Below are 18,102 nucleotides of genomic sequence, written 5' to 3'. Positions count from 1 at the left end.
TTTTTTTTTTTAACATACAGGGTTTAATGTTTACTGTCCAACTACTGATAAAACGACTTAGGTTTTTGAATCAGGCTTCCCAACTGATTTTCACTAATAAACACCTTTAGAAAATACTGGTTTGCTTTGCTTCTTGACATCCTAGATAACTGGAGGGTGATGAAAAACAATTGGTTAGACCCATGGAGAAAAGGCTTCAAGTATCTTGGGTGAGGAGTGGAGTGCCTGATTGACACAGGAGACTAAGTCAGCTTTTGCTTTTCATCCTGCTGCCACCTAAACCAAGCATACGTCTACTGTTAGGTTGACATGGCCTCTCACTGTAGAGAGCTGCTTGCCAACCCTACAGGGAGACTACTGAATAAATCTAGACATAGGCGAAGCAGGAGTGTGTCTAAATGGTCCAGGGAACAATGAGCAAAAAAGTGTCATCAGAGAGGCGAGCACAACACAGGAGTGAGCACCAACAGTCTCCCACAGGGGAGGGCAGGAAGAAGGAAAAGTTCTAGGATACGGAGTTTAGAACCCTCGGCTCCATCTCCGACACTATGGAGACTGCGACTGTGGCTACCCACGTTCCAGGAGTGACCTGCTTCTCTTACTTCTGTCCTCTGCATAGTTTTTCTTTTAAAAGCCGAAGAGTTACATTCGGTCTACTCTAGGGTCTAGATATCTGATCTCTATAAGATAATATTACATATTTCAAAAGAGGTGTGAATCTTCTACCTAATTTGCAGGCCAACACACAAATATATCATATGTTTTAATCAGGAAGTCTTGAAGAAAAGTCTTTTCTTTTTTTTTTTTTTTAAAGATTTATTTATTTATTATGTATACAGAAGAGGGCGCCAGATCTCATTACAGATGGTTGTGAGCCACCATGTGGTTGCTGGGAATTGAACTCAGGACCTCTGGAAGAGCAGTCAGTGTCTTAACCTCTGAGCCATCTCTCCAGCCCAAAGAAAAGTCTTTAAGAGTTTTGTTAAAGATCATTTTGTTCTACCTTTCACTCAAGACAAATGAATAATGGTCACTGAGATGGGTCTCTGGTGTGTTTGAACTAGATAAAGTTATTCAGTGAAAGGATTACTTTTCACAGCTTTTATGGCTTAACTGGAGGCAGCAGAACCTGGGAATCGGACCCTGGAGCAGAAGAGACTTAAAGCTTTGGGAAACCAAATAAGAATCTAGTGAGCTTAAAATACGGTTTGGGAAATGTCCCAAATTAAGAAGCAGGCTCCTTCCTTTTATGCCTCTGGAAATACTCCATAAGAGCCCCCTGCTCAGGCCTGCTTCTAATAAGAGAGCAGAGTAAAGATTGCCATTACTGTAGACGGCAATGCTAGAAAGGGACAGGAGCCAGGAAGGTTTGATTTCTGAAATGAGGCTGGATAGAAAATTCCCACAAAAGCTTTTAACTGGGAAGTTATCAGGAGTCAGAAAGGCACATAATCAAAACCAAACTCTTTCTACGACGTTTAAAATAAAGTCATGGCTCTGGAAAGCTGGGCCCAAGGGAAAGGAACAGACCAAGTCACATGTCTACTGCCAAGGTTGAAACTGCTTTAACTCATGTTCCTTTGGAGTCAGGGTCTGACCCCACAGTGATGGGAAAAAAAATCTATTTACATTTCCAAAAGAAGGACGAAGTAGAAGGAACATTTTATATCATGTTCTGTATTCTAGCTGAGCCAGGGGAAACAAGTTGAGCTATTCTGGGATGCCCCACAGAGAACCACCCTTTCATTTCAGAGTTCTCAGGCTAATGAGAAACAAGCCAACAGAAGTGAGTTTGCAAAGATAAAATTTAAGACCAAATTTCAGAACCCCTGAAAACCTAATCATAATAATAACATATACATACTGTTACAAACCATTCTGGTTTCATCAATATGTCTAGGAAAGACAAAAGTATCCTAGCCTTGTACCTTAAGGAATGCTCTTCATAATGCTAAGGAATAGGATTTCAAGGAAACTTGAAATAAAGACAGTATACTGTCTGTAGTGTTGGAATAAATCTTTCCAAGTCTGTATCCCCAACAAAACAGTGAAGCTTTTGTACAATTTGATAATAGACAGATGGAAAAAGAACAAGATTTGTGTAACGATGCAATCATGGGGAAGACAATGAGAGAGCAGTATCAGTTCCCCTACATATGCATAAAAACCATTATTTCCTTATTATCATCAAAATTTCAACTGTGTTAGTTTTCTCTTGCCACAGAACTCAGATCTTACAGTGCCCACGATCTATCTCACGTGTGCAGGTCACAGGGCTGCCACAGCTCTAGTGGCTTCTGTGTTCTCTGCCTTTGAGCTCATTCATCAGGAGACTCCAGCACCTTGCAGCTTAGGCTGCAGGCCCGTGCTTTCCTGTTTTCAGCTAGTGGTCACTTGGGGCTTGGGGGGTTTCCATGTCCCTTCTCACTCTGCCCCATCCTTCTCCAATCCAGCAAAGACACACGAGTCCTCTCCACCTGTCATCAGGCTAACACAGTTAGACCAGGCAGGCCCACTTGGGGGAAAACATCTGCCTGTCATAAGGTCAACTGTGCAGACAATGGTTACATACTCACAGCAAATCTGTATTTTCATAAATACAGGGTCTGGAGATTAGACCAGGATATAATCTGAAAGCCATTTCCAACTTCCTCCCTTTAACAACAAAACATGGCCCATTTAATGACATCCTGGAAGAAACATAGCCTCTCATCTGCAATGAGTGACCATATATAGTCGGCATCCACACAATGCTAAACATACTGCCTTGTGTCTGAGAGACAGTAGACCTCTAAGCAAAAAATTAGCACCTATTCAATTACATATATCTTCATCATATTAAATGCCTTGGCTTGTTTTTATCAATTACTAAATACATATGGGAAAATAGCTAAATGAGAAAGTCAAATCCACCACTTAACGTTGTTTCTATTATAGCTAGTTCTCTTTAACTTGGTATTTATTATTGTGCATGGGTGTGCATGATGTGCATGAGTGGAGACAGGACAACTCTGTGGCATTGGCTCTCTTCTTCCACATTACATGGGTCCCAGGGATCAAACTCAGGTTGTCTGGCTTGCTAGTGCTTTACCCACTGAGACATATCTCAGACCTTAGATTATAAATATTCATGGAAAATGTCACATGCTAGATAATGATTCCCTATTGGTTTTAACTTGTTCGTTTAGTGTAGAGAAATAAATGTGAACATATCTATCCTATAAACTTTATAACCCTGCAGGCAGAAAGGAATCAAGTGGTGTTACTTTGCATATTCTACTACATCTTACTACATTTTAAAATAAAAGTAACTGGGGCCGGTAAGATGGCTAATCGGGTAAAGGCACTTGCTACCAAGCCAGATGATTTGAATGTGATTCTCCAGGACCCACACCATGGAAGGAGAGAACTGATGCCTGCAAGCTGTCCTCTGACCTCACACTCACGCTGTAGAATACATGAGCACCATCTCCACGTAAACATAACAAATAAAAAAAGTTTGTTACATTATAGAAGTACTCATCTTCTGGTGTATTTATTAAGAAAATATTATTGGGATTTTATAGCTCATAGTTTCTACAGTTCCTGAAGAATCTCTGAATTATTTTGGAATTACAAAATGTCCATAGAAGGAATCATATGCATATACCAAGTCCTCCATAAGATATCTGAGGCAAATCATTTTCTAAATTTAAAGATAATTCTGAAATCCTTAGAAACTACATATACCTTTATAAGTTCGCACATGCTCTCTACCTAGGTATCTGTGTGCTATGTATGATATATGATGAAGACGGACAAAAGAAATGAGAAGCCTTGAAAGGCATGGCTCTAGCACGTGGTTTGCACTTCTTACACTGCCACAGACATCCTCTCCCTACGGCTTGGATATACCAGTATGCACAGCTACTTGAATATATACTGCAACGATTAAAATATTGGGCTTGGTAAAGCCTGACTGCTCCTCCAAAAGAAGTTTGTTAACACTGCATATAGCCATTCAGAAATTTAGTTCAGGGGCTGTAGCTCAGAGACAGAGCACTTACCTAGTATGTACTGAGCTCCATCCTCAGCACAGGGGGGAAAAAAGCCATGAATTTACATGCTCAGCGTTAAGCCCCCAGCAGCCTCAGTCTTCAAATGTCCTTGTGTTTCCATGAGTGCCTGGGTCTCATCCTGAGAATCTTCAGGAGATCACACCTCTTCAAGGCAGTAAAGTTTCCAGGTTTAAAGCCCAAGAAGATATTTTTCTGTTTGTTTGATTTTTGAGACAAGGTTTCACTATGTAGCCCTGGCTGGCTTCAAACTGTGCAATCTTCTTGTCTGCCTCCTGAATGCTTGGATTACCGGTATGCAACAACCATGTCTTTGTGTGCATGTGTGCATGTGAGTGTGTTTTGTTTTTATGAGATGTGGTCTTATGTACCTGAGACTGTCCTCACAAACACTGTGCAGCTAAGCATGCCTTGAACTTCTGATCCTCCTGCCTCTACTTCCCCAGTGGTGGGATGATAAGCTTGTGACACCAGGCCTAGCTGAGATGGAGGTTTTTTTTTTTTTTTTTTTTTCCCACATACTAAATGCCACAGCTTGTTGGAAAGTAGTCATTTAAATTTAATTTAGAGCAAGCTATTAATGAAAACTTTGAAAAGGTCTTCCTAGATTTCACATCCCAAAGCAAAAGAGCTGGCAAGGTGTTTCAAATGATAAGACACTTTCCCCACAACAATGCCAACCCGATTCACAAAAAGGTCAGAGGAAAGAACTGACTTCACAGGCTGTCCTTGGCCCTCTATTCACACACTGTAGCACTAGACACAGTAACAGCAAAAATTCAAGAGGAAAATAATCCCAAGAGCCTAAGCCTAAGTAACATGTGATCAAATTAGTAAGCTCTACAGGCCAGGGACTTCCTCTGTTTTAACTTTTTCTTTTTGTCTCACAGAAACCAAAATATCAACTCATTTACTTTGGAGCTACAAATGTACTGGCACGATAAATAGGAATCATCGAATTGCCTTGGGATAACCCATGTTCAGCTTTCACTTCAGAAATGGCACTCTCTAGCATGTAGCCTCTGACTCTTCAAAACAGTCGAATGGGAATAGAGAAGAGTGTCCAAATCTTAAACAGACAGCCTGTTCACTCTACATTTTAAGTGCCTATGTATTGCCAGCCTTGCCAGTGACATCGAGTAATAAATATACAGTTACAAAATCTAAGACACGACTCTTTGATCTTCTAAGCACACTTATAAAACAGAGCAAGGCAAGAAATAAACTAATATATTTAGCAGTCAAGGGTCAGAGTATAAGGTTCTTGCAGTAAACAAAAAAGGAGAAACTAATTAGAGATCTTGGACAAGGCTTTAAGGAAGGCCATAGACATCCTATAGTCTGAAGCTGGTAGTTGTTAAAAATGACGCTATCATGTGTGACTTATAGAAAATCTACCACAGGTTATGGCTTTGCTAGAGCTACAGTTATCCCATAATGTTACTTTGCTCTGAAAGACAACACTCCAAAAGATAAAAACAAAACAAAAAACAAAACTGAATTAAAGAAATTATTATTTCATTTTTATTCTTCCACAGGGAAATGGAATCTTCAAGCACATAGTTGTTTGATTTAGGGGTTTCCCAGAGCTGACTGGGTCTATTAAAATGTAGACCTCAGCAGAGGAAATGCTGTAGCCTGCGTGGAGGCAAGGTTTTCCGGTAAGAAAACCCTTAGTAATTCATGCTCTACTATATCCAAACTTGTTACAACTTAATAGGTTCCAAGTTGTAATATTTGTTTCAAATTAATTTACAAAGCAAATTAATAATATAAACAAAACAATAAAATCACTTGACTGTAAGGATCTGTTTCTGAGTGCTAAAAATGGCTTTAGAATAACAATTTATACATAATTGATAGACACACAGACACAATGTGAGGTCACACTTCCACAAGGCACGGCATGTTTTCTTTTCTCCTACGCAAAGGAAGAAGCCAATCGCTTCATCCAGACTGCAAACTAGTGAGTTCAAATGGCTTTAGGTCAGAAGGGGTAAGAAGGAAGTGGGCTGGGTCCACAAATAATATGTTTCACTTGAGTGTTAAGGAATTTATTTGATCTTAATTCTAATTTTGAAGTTCCAAATTAAATAATATAAAATTCTTTAAAAGATTTTTGTCACTTTCCCAATTATTCTGCAAGGGTTTCCCTCCTTTAAAACAGGTTGACTTGACCTCATCTTCTTTTTCAAATCAAGCCCAATAATCAGAATACCAGCAATAGTCTAGGAGCTCTTTCATGGAGTCACAGCTGTGTCCCTGGGGCAGCTGCACATCCTGAGGTTAGACAAAAACTCTGGATCCGGATTGCTGCTGTGGCATCTTCAGTTATGAGATCTTAGATAACTAATTCCTTCTCTTTTCAGTGGTTTCATCAGTGAAATGGGGATAATGGTACTCAGTGTTGAAGGTTACTGATAGCACTAAGTAAGGTAACAAACATGAGTTCTTGGTACCCCGCTGGCCGGCCTGTACATGCTCTGTAAATGACAGCTACTCAAAGTGCTAGTTTCTCCCGAGTTTCCATGCTGTCTCTTTTGTCCCTCTTTGATCCTTTGAGTCTCCCAATGCTTGATACTACTAGAGGGATCAAGATCAAATAAATTTCTTAGCACTCAAGTGAAACATTGTGTTTGTGGATCCAGCCCACTTCCTACTCACCCCTTCTGACCTACAGCCATGTAGGCTCATTATTTTGCTAGGTGGATGTTACTCTTCCTCAAAGCAATACAAAGATTTTTTTTAAAGACTTATTAAACTTTCATTTACTTTACAATTTAATTTCAATCTAAAAATACTCAGTGTTTCACACAATCTTTAAAATAGCTAAAATATTTTACATGGCATCATGCAATCAAAGAGGCTTGTTGGACTGGAGGCCGTATGACATGCCACGTCAGATAACCAACACCCAGTGCATAAAAAGGTTAAATCAGAACCAGAAAAGAGCTAAAAGAGAACAAAAGGCTGATGGAGTCCAACTCCATTTCCCCTCGGCCTTCTGAGTACAGTTAACTGTCAGCTCACCCAAACATGAGATGGAGAGAAAAACCAAGCCAAGCCATGTGAATGGTCTGGGAACATCTTCAAACTCAAAAACACAATCCCTGGCTACACAACCATTATGTATCGAAAATAAAACTAGAATTCAGCTGCAAACTCATAACCAGTTGACTCTCAACTTGCTAAATGTCTGGGTCCTTTGAGAACAGAAGCTTATTACGGAAACAGAAAGCTAACCAGAGTGCTCCCAGACAAAGAAAGCAGACCCAGGGCCTGCTGTCTCAATGCATATGGTTCCCGTCGTAACTGCAAACAGCCGGCTGTCACTTCTGTTTTACACCTAGTCCTTTCTTTATGGGACCTTTATTCCTTAGACACATTTATCTCTCACAGCTTTCGTCATTACTATCAATCTTTTCAGTCTGTAATTAATTTATTATGTACTGAGCTCTAGATCAGCTATAGGATTAATATCTCTTAGCTGCAATGTACAGGATCAAAAGTATCTCAGATCTCCATCTCTCTTTTTCTCCAGATTTTAGGACATTTGCATAATAAGAAATGTTGGAGCTAGATCCCAAAACAAGCAATTCATTTGTTTCTTATACACTTTAAACATGTAGTGTATAGATGGTTTTTATTTTATTATTATTATTTTTACTAACTCTTTGGTACACTTCCACTTTTAATGTGACATGAAATGGGATTTTTCTCCTTGTGGCATCATGTTGGCCCTCAAAGTTTTCAATTCTGAAGCCTTTCAGATTGTGGCTTAGGTATGCTAACATACATTTTCTGGATGTCACTCTCTGAGTGTCCTACAGCACCTCTTATCCAGTCAGTCCTGACATGAAAACACGCTTCTGCCCCTCACGGTTGACAGTTCAGTTTGTTCTCTTTCCTGTCACTTTCCCACGGCCATCCCTGCTCCCATTCCATCAGCCCTCAAGCTTTGTCAGCTCACTCTCTAGACAGTAGAATGCTTGCTTCCCTGTGCTCCCTGGAGAACATCTCAGACCAGTCCCCTGCCATGTCTCACCCCAGTCCCTGCCATCGGGGGACAATTGACGTGCAACTTGGATCCCAACTCCACTTCAATCATCAATCCTGTGTCCATTGGATAACTCCCTAAGTCCTAAGAGTGAAAGACGAAGAGCCACATGGCATGATCCTTTCTTCCCGCTATAAATATGTCTTTCATTATAGCTACACTGAACTGCAGCTCTCAAAACAATGTCGTATTTTCTCACACTTCCCCTCTGCCTCTGTAATGTGGGTCGCTCTTCTTTACCATGTAGCTTTTATGGTTCTTCAAACATAAAGCTAACACATTTTTTTTCTACTCGAGTCAACAAAAATACTCTGAACCTATGTCCTTTTTAGAAAATTCATCTTCCTGGATATGAACTTTGTTTTTCATCTCTCTGTGGTGGTATTGTGTTCCCCAAAATATTGTGTGTGTGTGTGTGTGGGGGGGGGAAATAACCAGAACTTTAAAGCTAGTTTTAGTCCGGTATTCCTGTAATTCTAGCACTAGGAAGTCTGAAGCTAAAGGAATCCAAGTTCAAGGCCAGCTTGGGCAACGGAGACACTGTCTTTAAAACAAACAAACAAAAATAAGTAGAGGCTGATGAGATGGCTCAGTGGTTAAGAGCACATACTGCTCGCTCATGCTCATCCTGAGGAGGATCTGAGAGTTCAATCCCCGAGACCCACATCAGGTGGCTTACAACTGCCTGTAACCCTGCTCTGGGGGATCCCACACCTCTGTACTATGTGTGGATAATTGCATGTATGTGCACATACTCTTCCCACATATTAAAATAATAAAAATAAATCCCTGAAAAAAAAGTAACAATTACAAAACCTGGCCGGCGGTGGTGGTCCTCAGGAGGCAGAGGCAGGCGAATCTATGTGAGTTTGATGCCAGCATGGTCTATGCAGCGAGCTCCAGGACAGCAAGGCTACACAGAGAAACCCTGTTTCAAAAAACAAAAAACTCACCAAAAAAAAAAAAGGGGGGGAGAGAAGAAATGGAATGGATAGGTATAAGATATTATGGTAGACTATCATATACATTAGTAAACAAATTTAGTAATATAGCAGCCTTTGCACTGTTATGAATTCTTATATGTTGATACAAATATAAACTTTTTATATTCCTATTTAAGATAATTTGTATATTGATACAAATACAGAACTATGTTATATTGTACACATATTTTTACTCTTATTTGAAATATTTGTATATTGATAAATATTAAGGTGTGAGGACCAGGAACTAAGGAAAAAAGCATGTAGTGAGAAAAGCATGTAGTTAGTTAAGCATTTGGTTGGTTAAGCATTCAGGCTTTGGAGCAACACAGTTCAGCTGAGATTCATGTGGAGGAGGACTCAGAAGCTTGCAGCCTGAGGAAAAAGGGATCACTTGAGGAACTAGCAAGGTGAGGTAGCTGTGGCTTGTTCTGCTTCTCTGATCTTCCAGCAGTCACCCCAATAACTGGCCTCAGGTTTGAGTTTTATTAATAAGACCACTTAAGATTCATGCTACATCTCTCCAATTAGAAAATGCGTCTTTCATTTGTGAATTGCAGCATCCAACACAGGGATTACAATATAGCAGGCGCTCCTGAGATGCTAATTGTGAGAGAATAACTAATGGAGCAGATCGGTTGGCCCCTGGCGCAGTCTATAATCCCAGTGTCTCAGAAAGGTGAGACAGGAGGCTTGCCCATGAATCAAGACTAGCCCATAGGAGACCACACATCAAAACAGAGCAGGGAGCCATGCTATTACAGAGGCAAGAGCAGGTCACAGCTTACAGGAAAGGAGCTAAAAACTCCCAGTCTTCCTGCTCAATACACGCTGCCTCCAGAAGCTACCTTATCAAGGCTCTATGTAGGACATGGATTAACTAAGCCAGCATACACATACTTAGAACTTAGTAATAGTTTCCAATGGTGAACCTACTTTTATTCCTACAGACTCTATCAGTACTACCCAGAAGGATTCCTTGGACTGAAGAATCACAGTTTAATGACTTTTCTTGAATGGAATAAAACAAACAAAAATGGATAGTGGCTTTAATTAGGCAGAAAAAAATGGTTAACAGATTGCACCCTAATTAGCATTATTCACCCAGAAAAATGTTTCTCATTCCATGATAATGAATTATAAAGTGGAGTTTAATGAAGCAAAACAAAAAGGATTCCAGATTGATAATGCCCCAGATGTAGTATCCTAAGTAAAGAGCATAAAATAATATACTACTAAAGTATTTGGTGTTGGACAGAGTTATACAAAGCACTTCTCAATAATGCCTTAGGATGAAAAGAGGAGAGGCAGACTGCCTTTGTCCTTACATAAATAAGCTCCTATGAAAGCTGAAACCTTTTTTTTTTTTTTTTCCCCTGAGACAGGGTTTCTCTGTGTAGCTTTGCACCTTTCCTGGAATTCACTCTGTAGACCAGGCTGGCCTCAAACTCACAGAGATCCACCTGGCTCTGCCTCGCAAGTGCTGGGATTAAAGGCATGCACCACCACCACCGCCCGGTGAAAGCTGCAACCTTTTATCATTCAATTTATCAAATGTAATGATTAGGGGTGATTATAAAACAAAGCACACAGATTAACTGTTCCCTTTGTGTACACTAGTAGTTGATATGAAAAATAGTTATGTAAAACTTTTTCAATTTCAGTGTTAGACCTGAAGCAATCAAGACTAAATGCTAGTGATCTTGGGCTATAAATACAGGTCAGATCCTTGTATCATAAATGAGCAATTCAGTGAACAATTGCATAATTAAAAGATTCCTAGAACTCGAGATATTCAGATGCTGATCCACTTACTTCAAGATGTACTTAGCAGAGTTATCAAATAAGCATTACACTTTAGCTATCTGCTAGCATTTATCTGTGTGTGTGTGTGTGTGTGTGTGTGTGTGTGTGTGTGTGTGTGTTCTATAATTACAATCTCTCTCACACATGCCCTAGAGAGAGATGGAGATCTGAGATACTTTTGATCCTGTACATTGCAGCTAAGAGATATTAATCCTATAGCTGATCTAGAGCTCAGTACATAATAAATTAATTACAGACTGAAAAGATTGATAGTAATGACGAAAGCTGTGAGAGATAAATGTGTCTAAGGAATAAAGGTCCCATAAAGAAAGGACTAGGTGTAAAACAGAAGTGACAGCCGGCTGTTTGCAGTTACGACGGGAACCGTATGCATTGAGACAGCAGGCCCTGGGTCTGCTTTCTTTGTCTGGGAGCACTCTGGTTAGCTTTCTGTTTCCGTAATAAGCTTCTGTTCTCAAAGGACCCAGACATTTAGCAAGTTGAGAGTCAACTGGTTATGAGTTTGCAGCTGAATTCTAGTTTTATTTTCGATACATAATGGTTGTGTAGCCAGGGATTGTGTTTTTGAGTTTGAAGATGTTCCCAGACCATTCACATGGCTTGGCTTGGTTTTTCTCTCCATCTCATGTTTGGGTGAGCTGACAGTTAACTGTACTCAGAAGGCCGAGGGGAAATGGAGTTGGACTCCATCAGCCTTTTGTTCTCTTTTAGCTCTTTTCTGGTTCTGATTTAACCTTTTTATGCACTGGGTGTTGGTTATCTGACGTGGCATGTCATACGGCCTCCAGTCCAACAAGCCTCTTTGATTGCATGATGCCATGTAAAATATTTTAGCTATTTTAAAGATTGTGTGAAACACTGAGCATTTTTAGATTGAAATTAAATTGTAAAGTAAATGAAAGTTTAATAAGTCTTTAAAAAAAATCTCTGTATTGCTTTGAGGAAGAGTAACATCCACCTAGCAAAATAATGAGCCTACATGGCAGACTGACTTTAATCTTGTGATCCTTCTGCCTCAGCCTCCTGAGAGCTGTTCTCAGTTATGTCATATTATATTGACATACAGATATACATATGTATATGTATATATATACATATTTTAATCAGCAAATAATACTTTGGTACTAAATATATGTGTTCAGGATTTTTAATTTTTTTCTATTTAAATTTTGGTAGCACTGGGACTTAACATAGAGCCTTATACATTCCAGACTTTATGACTAAGATTCCTCAGCTCTGGCTTTTTTTTTTTTTTTTTTTTTTAACCTTACTTATTTTGAGACAGGGTCTCACTAAGTTGTCCAGGCAGTCCTTGAGCTTATTGATCTTCCTGCCTCCGCCTCCTGAGCAGCTGAGATCACAAGTAGATCTGGCTTAGAATTTTAATGTTGAAAAACTGCTCTGAAAAGAAGCCTTTCTTGTATGAACTGGGCATCTTAAGTTCCAATGGCTTCAAGGAAAGAGATGAGTTTCTACTATAAAGAGGCATGGTTCTGCTTTTCCTGAGTGGCAGAAAAGTTGACAGATCAATAGCTCAGAGGGATGTCAGATCTGAAGCAATCCAGACTAAACACTTTAGATACAAGAGATGCTAAACTATGAGAAATGAGTGGAGAAGCAAAGGAACTTGTTAAAGAAGTTACTTCATCAATCTACAGGAAACTTGCAACGCCACAACCGTTCTCAGTGCAGGCTGGAGGGTTTAGGAGGACGAAGAGGACAGATGGACAAAGGCTGGTGGTTTGGTTGTTTGTTTTAGAGACAAAGTCTTACTAGTCGAGGCTGGCCTTGAACTCAACTGTGTAGCCAAGGCTAGTCTCAAATTTATGATCTTAGAATTCTTTTTTCTTTTTATATTTATGTTTTATTTTATGTGCATTGGTGTTTTGCCTACATGTGTGTGTGTCCGTGTGAAGGGAGGATGTTGGATCCCCTGGAACTGGAGTTACAAACCATTGTGAGCTGCCATGTGGGTACTGGAAATTGAACCTGGGTCCCCTGGAAGAGCAGCCAGTGCTCTGAACCACTAAGCCACTTCTCCAGCCCCATGAACTTAGAATTTTTATTTCGGTATTCTGAGAGCTGCGTTTATAGGCATATGCCACCTTCACACCAGGTTTTTGTTTTATTTTATTTATCTGAAAGAATGTTTTCTCTGCATGTATATATGTTTATCATATGCATGCCTGGTACCCACAGAGGTCACTGGATTCCCTGGAATTGGAATTATGGATGGTTGTGAGTCAGCATGTGGTTGTTGGAAACCAACATATACATGTATGTATATATACATATATGTGTATATATGTATATAAGAGTAAGACGCACTTTTAATTGCAGAGCCATCTATCTCTCTAGCCTTTAAGGGGGTATTTTTTAAAATCATGTTTAACAGTATAATTTATGTTCAGAGAATAAAAATATTGTTTAAAAATATGAATGAGCAAAAGTAAACATAAATCTTGACTGTTGAGGACATGTACTTTCTTCTATTCTGAGATGAGTGATACTTCACAGGGGAGAAAGCCACACAATATTCAGGCAGGCAGGAGGGTCTGTTTGTCTTGTTTTGTACATTTATTTATTTATTTATTTATTTATTTATTTATTTCTTATTTTGTGTATGTGCACATGCATTTGTACAGAGCTCAGAGAACAACTTGTGGGAGATGGTCCTCTTCTCCATCATTTCCTGGGAATCAAACTCAGGTCATCAGGCTTAGTGGAAAGTGCCTTAACCAGCTAAGCCATCTTGCTGGCCCTGGATTAGACTCTTAATATTACTAAGAAGGTCACATGCTTAATGAGTACAGAAATCTGGCATTACGTAATTCAAAAGGTATCAGCTACTGTCAAGAGTTTGAAAGTAAAGGTATGTGATAAAATAGTTTCTGTACTGCACTCACTAAAAACCACCCTGCCTTAGTTTTTCAAGTTAAAAATAACATCTAGTTAGCTAGTTTAATTGATCCATAGGGTTTCCTGGACAACTATTGAAGAACAAAATGTTCAAAATATTCTGTATGTAAACAGCCATTATTTAAAACCTCTCTGAGGACATTTCCTTACATGGAAGCATTTTATAGTTCGCTCCCTTCCCACCACTAGAATAATAATAAACTTCTAAACACTTGTTCAAAAAGTCCTGCTTTGAAGAATGTTGGATCCATCAGGGACTGCACCTTTTCAATGATGCAGTCTCTAGCTGATTAAAAACTACATGGGGAGAGGGAATTTGAAGATAGAATAACTGGCATGTCTTTACTGTAAAGACCTAGTCATTTTCTTTAAGAGAAATCTGAGGCCTACAAGACCTCAGGGTCTGTGGTGTCTTTGGCCTCAGAGGGCATGACTGGAATTTAAGAACCAGTCACAAGAGATTCAATTATGGCCTGTCAGTTGCTTCCCTTGGTCTACAGACACAGTGTTCTTCTTCCCTGCAATTTCAGTTTCCCATATCACTACCATGGATAATTTTTAGATTCCTACAGCTACCAAGGTTTTTAACTATTTGGCCCATAAGCATACCCTTGAACTTGACCTTCAAATCTATCTGCTCTGCACTCAGTGTTTCGGATAAAGTTTTGGAAGTAGAGAAAGCTGAGCTGAAAACTCTGCTGCTTACTATCCAAGTGATGCTAGGCAAGCCACACCTTTTTTATGTAACCCATTTAACACGCAGCTTTTGGGGCGGCAGAGAACCAACCCTGTTGCAACTAGGCATCAGAAGACATATGAGCACAATACCACAATAAATGCATTGTTCAGGTACACCCCAAACCAGTTTTTACAGAGTCAAACATCAGAGTTAAATGATTGGACTGGTGAAATCTCATGAGATAAATCCTAGCTAGGTAACTAGTCCCAAGAGTCAACAGCCTCCAAATTACTTTTGCACATCTTTCTCTGTCTCAGTCATTAAAGACATAATGGAACACGAATGCCATATGAAAAGCAACACTTTCTACAGTACGGTCTCAAGCCATCTGGACACTGGAAGTTAGTTACCGTAAACTGATGCCATGGTGGGGATCTACAGCCTCCTGCCATTAACACTGAGAAGCAGTCACTCCCCGTGATTTGATTTCCTGTAATTTCAACTCTCAGATTTGTTCCCACTGTGCTCTCCGTCTAGAAGGCAGCGGTGGGAGGCAAGAGAAGCAGGATACAGAGTGGAGACAAGAAGGAACACCAGATGCTAATGAAGAAAAAGGAGGGCAGTTACTGAGCAAGCTTGCTGAGTGCTCCCAGGCAGGCGCCCCAGGGGCTGCGGTTTCAATGATCTGAATGGTAACAAGGGCCTCTTTACACCCAAAGGCGCTATGGGCTATGACGGGGGAAGGCAGCACACGGGAGCATAAGCTGAAGTGACGCTGCTCAGTTTTGTGGACATCAGTTAGGGGCCACAAGAAAATATCCAACGGCTGCTGTAAAAAGGGCCTGCAGCCTTGAGGTGAGGGAGGTACAGTCCACGAGGGGAAGGAATACTCCAGGAACCCAGGAGCTCAGTAGTGGTGACACTACAGCCTCCCTTGGTCCTCTCACATAGAGGACTATGAGCAAAATAGTACCATAGTATTCTTTGGGGACTCTAGTAACTGAGTATCTCTGACTGGAGTCGCAGACCAAGATGCTGCCCCCAAAATGTTACTATATGGTAACTTACACTTGGAGGGATCCACTGAAAATGAAAATAAAACAATAAAAAGAAGCTGCAGTCTGCTGAGGTTTCCTGCAAAACCCCACAGCTCTCCAAATAAGGAAGCCCGACTGCCCTCTTCTTACGCTGCTGTGTATATGTTATAGTGCAGTCTAGCTCCCTAGAGGGAGCTGCTCCTTGCCTGCTACCTAATATGCCCATCAGGGCTTCTCACTGCTCATTTGCCCCTGGTAACATGTCTTGCCTTTGCCAGCTTTTGACCAGGAGGACACTGAGTTAGATACAAATGTCCTTATGTTAAAAAATTAAGCAGAGATAGTGACCAGAGGAAATGGAGAGTCTTAAAGGGCCCTGCCCAGGATATCACAAGCTCCTTAATCCAGCTGGTTGTCAAAGGAATTTCCTGATGGTACCTGAGTGGAAGGCTGCCAGTGTCCACAAGTCTTAATTCATTCTGACTTTTTATTACTCACAGAGACATATAAATCAGGTAAAGGCATACACTGTCTCATGCACACACATATGAATATGCATACGGAACTTGGAAGTGATGAAAATTTGATGCACATAGCTTCATGCCATTAGGGAGCTTTTTCTCTTGAAACATAGTATTGATCCACAAAACACAGGAAAAACAGCAACTAAAAATGAGTTAAAAAAAAATTTAAAGCCTGTGAGTTCAAGGCCAGCCTGGTCTACAGAGTGAGATCCATGACAGGCACCAAAACTACACAGAGAAACCCTGTCCTGAAAAAACAAAACAAAACAAACAAACACATAAATAAGTAAAATAAAGAAAAGTGCCCCACAACACATTGTGATAAAACCCTAGAACCTACTAAGGGTGGTGGCAAGCCCTTATTCCCAGTACCTGGGAGGCTGAGGCAGGCAGATCTCTATTAGTTTGAGGCCAGTCTGGTCTACACAGCAACCTCTATGCCAACCAATACTCTATAGTAAGACCCTGCTCAAAAAAAACAAAAACACCCCCCAAAACCCCAAAATCAAAACCAAAAACCAACCAAGCACAAACAAACTAAAACAAAAACTAAACAATAAAACACATCAAACAAAAACCTCCCAGAATCTTACTGCCAAGCAGTTTACAACAGATTAAAAGCTAAAAGACAGAAGCTGTAGCCTAAATTATTTAAGTCTGCTTTACTTAAGACAGTATCAAGTATTGTGAATCATAACCCCTTTAAGGCTTTCCTTGCAAGTTTCCTCCTTAATTGACTTCTATATATTCTGAAATGCCCCTTTTCCATGTCAACACATTTCCCACCTTCGACATAACTATGGTCAGACATAAGTATAAAAGGCTTACTCGGAGTGTCTTGGCAGTTGGGGAGGGAGATGCCGGGGGAGAATCAGACTGAGATTTCCTATTCCGTGTGAATTCTTTACTTCGTGTATATAAAGAGGACATGGTTCACGGGGTTGCAGACAGACACCCAACCTCTGGATTCTTCACACAAAGCTGAGAACTGTCCCTGTAGATTACTCTTACAGAATCTCTCCTTTTGAGTTGATACAAGATGACTTTGGATGGAAACTAAATAAAGGATAAAAACCGCCTTGTAAATTACAGTCTTGAGCTCTGCACCAGTCCTCAGTTACAGCGTCTGAGAGCTGTGTCCTATCAATATTTCAGTTCAGCTTCAATCACAGGTGTGAGCAGGGTAAGGCATGTGCCAAACACCACCATTCGTGCCTAGACCGGATTCTTGATTCTCAAAGGTCGCTTCTTACTCAGCTTGGCTCTTGAATAAAACCTGAATCTGGGCTCCCAACGACTCCAGATTAAATCCCAGAGGAGTGACGGTTCTGGATCTTGCTGCAGATGAGTCTGAAGAGAAGTACTGTCACTTTATCCAGAAGGAAGAAATACAAGTCCTTCAGAAGCCACCCTGTCCTTGCTTAGCCTGATTCCACTGGGCTGTAAGGGTTTGAATCGCCAGGCTACACTCAGGTTAAAGAACTAAAAACACAAAGAAGGAACCAAGTTTATGAGAAGGAAGCTGTCTGAGGAAGTCAAGCTTTCCTAAGTCCTTCCAGACGAGCTGCCTTTGCTCTAAACACTCAGAGTCATACGCACATCTTTCCCCTCCCTCTTCTATTTTCTGACATTCCAAATCCCCATTCGCTCAGCGAGGAATGCTGGAGAGGAGCCAAGGGCAAGGATTCACTTTCAACCCAGAACTCGGTTGCCACTTGTAGAAGGAAAAGAAAGCCCCTGGCTTCTAGGAATGGAGGCTGCAGGCGTGTCTGGGGGGCAACCCCACAACCTCCAGTAGTTACTACCCCAGAGCAGACAGCAGTTGCTAAGACTGATTTCTCTAAACACTTTTTTTGCATACAAGAATGGTGATTTTCACCTCTCATATCTCTCCAGTAACAAGCCCAGACAGAAATAAGAAAGTACCTCCAAGCCTTTTATGTGACGTTTTAATGCCCTGTCACTCCTGCATCATGAGAAAGTTGGAAACTCTGGCCCACTGCACAGTAAGCTCTGTAGAC

General features: G+C 40.5%; 1 protein-coding gene across 6 annotated transcripts in view; it reads right to left on the bottom strand.

The window, feature by feature from the left end:
- Ppp1r12b (protein phosphatase 1 regulatory subunit 12B) overlaps positions 1-18,102 on the bottom strand; it is a 219,607-nt gene that overhangs the window by 28,817 nt on the left and 172,688 nt on the right. The window contains exon 1 of one of the 6 annotated variants that reach the window (XM_036201910.1): positions 16,910-17,087. The exons of 4 other annotated variants lie outside the window; for them this stretch is intronic. In XM_036201910.1, coding sequence (XP_036057803.1) covers positions 16,910-17,011 — 102 coding nt within the window. In that variant the 5' untranslated portion in view covers positions 17,012-17,087. Of the gene's footprint in view, positions 1-16,909; positions 17,138-18,102 lie in introns of those variants that run through there. One more of the 6 variants, XM_036201906.1, reaches the window with a different exon arrangement.

This window comes from Onychomys torridus, chromosome 11 (assembly GCF_903995425.1).
Source record: "Onychomys torridus chromosome 11, mOncTor1.1, whole genome shotgun sequence".
Taxonomy (NCBI): domain Eukaryota; kingdom Metazoa; phylum Chordata; class Mammalia; order Rodentia; family Cricetidae; genus Onychomys; species Onychomys torridus.
The sequence above is the reverse complement of the archived record's forward strand: the minus strand, read 5'-3'. Positions and strand labels throughout refer to the sequence as shown.